Source organism: Synchiropus splendidus, chromosome 13 (assembly GCF_027744825.2).
Source record: "Synchiropus splendidus isolate RoL2022-P1 chromosome 13, RoL_Sspl_1.0, whole genome shotgun sequence".
NCBI classification, from domain to species: Eukaryota; Metazoa; Chordata; class Actinopteri; order Syngnathiformes; family Callionymidae; genus Synchiropus; species Synchiropus splendidus.
Window position 1 is genome coordinate 12,802,295 of NC_071346.1, and position 6,598 is coordinate 12,808,892.

The 6,598-nt window shown below is 41.8% G+C and overlaps 1 protein-coding gene across 4 annotated transcripts; it reads left to right on the forward strand.

Moving 5' to 3' along the window:
• Positions 1-286: 286 nt before the first annotated feature.
• zgc:110366 (uncharacterized protein LOC550476 homolog) lies at positions 287-6,290 on the forward strand. 4 transcript variants are annotated; one of them, XM_053882931.1, is made up of 9 exons: positions 287-404; positions 686-825; positions 1,148-4,016; positions 4,720-4,968; positions 5,037-5,138; positions 5,210-5,301; positions 5,362-5,544; positions 6,032-6,091; positions 6,160-6,290. In XM_053882931.1, the coding sequence occupies exons 3-9, from the start codon at positions 3,953-3,955 to the stop codon at positions 6,253-6,255; spliced, it is 846 nt and encodes a 281-aa protein (XP_053738906.1). In that variant the 5' UTR covers positions 287-404; positions 686-825; positions 1,148-3,952; the 3' UTR covers positions 6,256-6,290. The 4 variants fall into 4 exon arrangements, with proteins under 4 accessions (XP_053738906.1, XP_053738905.1, XP_053738907.1 ...); XM_053882932.1 differs by having other exon boundaries at positions 294-366; XM_053882929.1 differs by lacking the exon at positions 287-404 and having other exon boundaries at positions 414-825.
• Positions 6,291-6,598: the final 308 nt, after the last annotated feature.

Consider the following 6,598-nt stretch of genomic DNA (forward strand, 5'->3'; position numbering starts at 1 on the left):
AGATGATTCGCTGTGGCCACCCATGAGGGGAGAAGCCAAAAGAAAAAGAAGAATATTAATATATTTTTGCCGAATATTTACTATATACATAGTATTTTTTTTCTTTCAAAACTAAAATCGAACAACCAAATAAAACATGAACTGGATTTTCCAGGCAGTTCTGCCATTTCCATTGAAGACAAATGTATAATTTGGTTATAAATGGTACCTACTGTGATTGGTCCTCCATTTTTTTGGGGGGGCTACGTCAGCAGCAGGTTATATCGCCAACAGCACAGAACATACACTTTCACTGTGTCAACATGCTTCCTCCAGTTAGCACTGTGAAGCTTTCTAATGGACTGGAAATGCCTGTGCTGGGAATAGGTGAGCGCTGCTTTGACTCATTCAGCTTTGCTCTCAAGGTACGTACACACCGAACGCGACATTTCTGTCGCTGTAGCGCCAGTCGTCAGCAGCAGGTAGCTTGTTCAAGTCGTCATTAGTCGCCACCTGTCCGGATCGAAAGTAGGTCAGTCGCCGGAGGGCGTGGTCTCAAGTTGTTGTGGACGGTGGATTGAAGATGGCGGAGCCGGTGCTCAAACTATCGCTACTTATTAATTGAAAACATGGAAAAAGAGACGTCTCTCGTTTCGTAGCATTCGCCAGAGCCGCTCACACTGGTGAATTTAACTTCCTGCTCCAGCAGCGTCACCGGGATACGGCCGCTTCGTGCGGTACTTCAGGCGGAACCGCCGCGAGTTGGACGACCTGTTGGTCCGGATCAGTGGCCGAATACAGGACACCAAGTGCCGCGGTCTGTCCTCTGGCGAACGTCTGACTTCGGTAAGCAACTCCATGTGTAGTTATGTACGGCGACTTGTGTCCAAGTCTTTCTGAACTGTCATCAGTTCATGAACTCCGCGGTCGTATCTGCTGTATGCTTGAAGTAATTTTCGGAGATATATAATCTGTCATCGTCAATAATTTGTACACCAAAGTCTTTTCAGTGAGCGCCACTTTGTGGTAATCAATGAATGCAACAGTTAAATGCATTGTGATGAAACAATTTATCCTAGATGCACTGTTGTATGGTTGATATATACTTTGTTAAATGATCACCAACATATATATGTTTACATATCCATGTATGGTTTATATTTTGCAGATCTTCGGTAACAGGATACTCATCACCAACTGCTTCTGTGTTGGTGTGACGGTCTACTTCCAGGAGCTGACCAGAGGACCACGGCCACCGACCACATATGTTTTTGTTGAAGATGAGGCTTCTCCTTTTTGGAAAAAAACAGTTATCAGTGCAACACAATTGCTCATTCAAGAGTCAGCCACCTATTTTAACAAAGCATATGTTCTTGCATATATATTTCATCTCTGCAATAAAACAAAGCTGTGTTCAACTCAATTTGTTGATATTTTGCAAAGTGCTTTTGATTTTATTTTTTTCTGTGAATCCATTTTTCACAAAAAGAAATGTTCATTGTCAAACACTTTATTTGCAAAAATAAAGTAACCCCATTCATTTATACTCATTCAATACACACAGAATCACAGTCAAACTTGAAGTGAACTACGTAGGTGTGTTTTGAAGGATCTTCCTCAGAGGGACGAGGGTCAAGAGAGGCGGAGGAAGTGGGGCGGCATCCGGTTCTTTAATGAAACTGTGGCTACAAAGAAAATAAATGAAGGGTCCAAATGGTTTCAGTCAGCTGTTGTTTTGCTTGGTAAAGTAACATGTACATTTTAAATTTATGTGGAACCTGGAAGGAACGAGGACCTTGAAAACTGTCCCTTCTTCTGAGCTGGGTTTGTGGAGGGAGTACATGAGTAGATGTTTGAGCTCAGCTTCAGCATCGGGGGATCCCTTCCTCTGTAGGTCTCTTCCATCGGTGTCCTGCACATAATGAAAGTTGAGTCCAATTACATGCCATAGTGATGAGTACGAATAAATAAAATCTGTATAGGACAGCAATAGTTAACCTAAAGCAAGTCATGTCACTATGACAGTGCTTGAATGATGTAGAACAATAACATTTAATTAAAAAAATAGAATAATGCTAGAAAATGCTATTTCTACATACATACATACAGGCAGGAGGAAGGTCCATCCTCCTCCTCATCATCATCACCAACATCATGAGTGGATCCATCCTCCTCCTCTCCTTAATGACAGCATAGCATGATTACATTATTGTACAAGCTATACAGAAAAAAGCTATACAGAAAGCTACATACATTTTTATGTTTATATATTAATCTAGTATTCAGAATGTCCCCACTAAATGAACGTGCAAACCTACCTACTACCTTGCTGCTGCAGCTGCTGCTGCATCTCCAGTCATGTTGGCCGAGGTCTCTCTTGGAGATGAAGGGCTCCAGAAGAGAGAGGACGGTGAAGAACGCTCACTTCACGGCACTACAGTAGATGCTGCTGACCACTCCGCTCCTCGGTCACCGTCCTCCCCTCATATAAACAGACCCTTCAGGACGTCTCATCTGAATTCCCGCCCGTCACCAGGGCGCCATGTTTGTTGACTCTCACCAAAGCCTGTATTCGCGGAGAGGAGCCAAACGTAGCGCGATGACGTAGACAAAATAAACGTCCACTCATTTAACTCCATAAATTAAAGACAAATGTTGACTTATCGACGATGTTACCCTCAATACCATCTTTCAAGGAACACGCCACACAGCCTGACAGATTTACCAACGCTATCTTCAAGTACCATTCAACATGGGCGATAATGACTCAATATAAAAGGAGTACGAAAGAAAAATCTGAATTTAAAATTAATAATTTTAAATAAAAAAAACAATGTATTATCCACAGTGAACCTAATTTAAAATATCATTGTAGGAAATATAAATTCGTTCGTATAATCTCCTCTTTACAGAGACGTTACAATTCTGCAACTTCCGTTTCCGATATTTTTAAGAATAAAAACGCGATCATGTTGGTGATACAATTATATTGTTTTGACGAAACACAGTCTGGAAGAAAAACTGTGACTGTATAAAGCAATGACTCTTGTGGATCAATGAAATAATTTTGAGTACGGATAATATTCCAGCAATGACGGAGAACATGCTTTTCAGCGGTTTTCTTTACAAATGAGAATTCTCGCTCTGCCAGTATCTATCACACATTCTGGGGGAAAAGGGACTTGAAAAGCAGGTTGGTGGATGAAACCAACGGCAAAAACCAATTTTTCCTGTTCTAACAGTCTTGTTTGAAGTAGAACCTTGCATCTGAAAACAGTTTTTAATTTGAGAAAATAGATCAGAAACAATAAGTGGAAGCCTTTTGGTCAGTGAGTCACAACTGGAGGGTTGGTATTTTCATTTGTTGAAGCGGTTTCCATAATATATTAACCGGTCATTTTTAATGCATGCATGCATAATGCACGTGTATGGAACACAGAATAACAAAAAATGTCAAACGAATAAGGGGACATATTTTTGTGTCTCGTTTTTTAAAAAATCTATTTTATTTTAGAGGCTAGATGGAGATGGTTTGGACATGTACAGATGCGAGAGAGCCAGTACATTGGTAGGAAGATGTTGAGGTTGGAACTACCAGGCAGAAGGTGGAGAGGAAGGCCAAAGAGGAGATTGATGGTGGTGAAGGAGGACATGAGGTTTGTAGGTTTGAGGGAAGAGTGACGACTCCTGAAGGGAGAAGCCGAAAGAAAAAGAAGAATATTAATATATTTTTGCCGAATATTTACTATATACATAGTATTTTTTTCTTTCAAAACTAAAATTGAACAACCAAATAAAACATGAACTGGATTTTCCAGGCAGTTCTGCCATTTCCATTGAAGACAAATGTATAATTTGGTTATAAATGGTACCTACTGTGATTGGTCCTCCATTTTTTGGGGGGAGGGTGGGGCTACGTCAGCAGCAGGTTATATAGCCAACAGCACAGAACATACACTTTCACCGTGTCAACATGCTTTCTCCAGTTAGCACTGTGAAGCTTTCTAATGGACTGGAAATGCCTGTGCTGGGAATAGGTGAGCGCTGCTTTGACTCATTCACCTTTGCTCTTATGGTGTGGATATGGAATAACTGTGTGCATGAGGAGTGCAGTCATGTTCTGTGCTGCAATAGGATTTTAATTTGCAAAAGTAAACAACAATACAGCAGAATATGCTTTAAATTGCAGTGCTGTTTTGCAAATTGCGCAATATGTGGAGTAGTTTTGCCACAAAAAAAGATCTTGGCTTCAACATTAATGGTATTAACACACAGAGGAAAAGATAGATGAAGATATTTTTACTTATAATTGGTTTTAAAACAAAGATATTGTGATTTAATATCAGTATTTTATCGGGAAATGTTGACATTATGAGTCATTATACTGTCATTTTCAGTAGTTTGATCCTGTCACTTAGCTTTGTGCATTATATTTCGGTTTTATCGCAGAGAGAATTTCAACTTTTGAGTCGCCTTCTGACAGTTAGAGCAGGACCACAGACTGTTGAGACCAAGAGAAACTGGCCTTCAGAACTACAAGTAAACCAACAAGCTATAGAAGCAGCAGACTTCGGATTTCCTGGAATCAAGATGGAGGATCTTAAACTCCCAGATATCTCACTTATTTGAAGCGAAATGAGATTTTAAAAATGTGCTGGAATCAGATCAGGCTCGGAACATACAATTGTTTTTATCTTCAGTCTTCTGTTGCCATTTCGCTTTGTGTTGCCGTTGATCCAGGCACCTCTCAGGTCGGGGGGTTCAGCCAGGAGACCGTCCTGTACGCACTGCGCGACTGTGGCGTGCGTTTACTCGACACGTCCAAGTACAACGGCTTTGAGGTGCAGCTGGCGGAGGTCATCCGAGAAAGCGGAGTCCCGCGCGGCGACCTGTGGCTGACCAATAAACTCTGGCCTGAGGACTACGGATATGAAAGCGCCAAGAAGGCGTTCAAGAACTCCTGCACCAACATGGGAGTGGAGTACCTTGGTATGAAGAGAGTACTTTGATTTTCAGAGCCACGCACTGGGCTTTCCCTCATCGTCATTCCATTGTAGATATCTACATGCTGCACTGGCCGGACGCCATGAAGCCGGGGTCCAACAACAGACAAGTGAGAGCAGAGTCCTGGAGAGCTTTAGAGGAGCTTTACAATGAAGGTGACTTTTACAGTGAGCTCTCATCTTAAAAGCAGCTCTCGCTTGTTGTCACTGGTCAAACATCTCCTCAGGTTTATGTCGCAGTATCGGAGTGAGCAATTTCACCATTCGCCACTTGGAGCAGCTGAAGGAGGACTGCACCGTGGTGCCTCACGTGAACCAGGTAGGCCGTGAGGAGAAGACCGCGGTGCCGAGTCATGTGATGCAGGGTTTGTTCATCTAGGTGGAGTACCATCCGTACCAGCAGCCCACCGAGTTGATGGAGTACTGTCGTCGGAATGCCATCGCATTCCAGGGCTACTGTCCCTTGGCTAAAGGTCAGGCCTTAAGTGACCCCACCATTATCCAGCTGGCTGAGAAGTACCAGTGCTCACCTGCTCAGATCTGCATCCGCTGGTCACTGCAGGTACGTTGGCTTTCAATGTTCAATATCGGATCTAAAACTATCTCAAAGCTTTTGAAGGATTATTATTATTATCACCAATCATCAAGATTTGTTCGATTTTTAGAATTTCTTTTCCCCACACGTTCTCAGATTCCTAAAATTTTCCTCAAACTTCAACTTAAATGAAGTTCGGGAGCCAAAGACATAACAAAAAAAAGTTATTATTTTTAGGTTACTGTGCTGTTTTAATTGTTTTAGTCACCTGAAGTCGCTGATCCTCCAATGAACCTTTGATTTTAAGCCTGATGTAAAATATAAAGTCAAGTATTGAGGAGGATGTTTTTCTCCAGAATAAAAAACGGGTTTAAATCATTAGTCCGACTACTTCGACTAAAACTCTTGGGGGTCTCTGACAGTGATTTTAGCTCCTCCTCACGTGCAAAAATATTTCTCTCCTGCACGACCTTTGTGTTGCAACTGTAATACACTCGTTGAATGTGTCCTTTAGAATGGAGCAATCACTATTCCAAAATCAACGAAAAAGGAGCGGGCGCAGGAGAACAGTGAGGTAAGGTGAACACCCCAGTGAAGTGAAGAGAATCAAGAGTAACCTCTCGGACGTCGGCTTTCTCTCAGGTTTTTGGATTTCAGCTGACTGAAGACGACATGGAGAAGATGAACCAGCTGCACGACGGGCGACACGTGAGCTGGGATCCAACCAATGTTGAATGAAGTCGCAGAATGAAACCTGTTTTGAGACATTAAAGAACATTGTTGAGACACTGCTGTCCTTTCATCTTCTGAAAAAGAATGGTGATCAAACAAGTGCTCATCAGTCATTTGCCCCGGGGGTCAGTACCAGAAAAAAAGCTTTTTTTTAGTTCCAATGCAAAACACGTCTAGGATTCTGAGCTCTAAATGGTAATTTCAGATGATTATTATCGGTAAAAATTAGCTGTGGGAGTCGATTAAAAAATGTATCTAGTTAGACAATTTGCGATTAATAAATCGCAGTTTAATGGCATAAGAATATTAACCACAAGAAGCCACATTTTTCCATTTGAGTGAATATGGT

Bases quoted from the DNA above. Each gene is read 5' to 3' on its own strand.
- zgc:110366 (XM_053882931.1), top strand. From the start codon at position 3,953: ATGCTTTCTCCAGTTAGCACTGTGAAGCTTTCTAATGGACTGGAAATG. The intron at 4,017-4,719 runs GTGAGCGCTGCT...CCGTTGATCCAG, and splicing joins AATGCCTGTGCTGGGAATAG to GCACCTCTCAGGTCGGGGGG. The intron at 6,092-6,159 runs GTAAGGTGAACA...GCTTTCTCTCAG, and splicing joins GGGCGCAGGAGAACAGTGAG to GTTTTTGGATTTCAGCTGAC.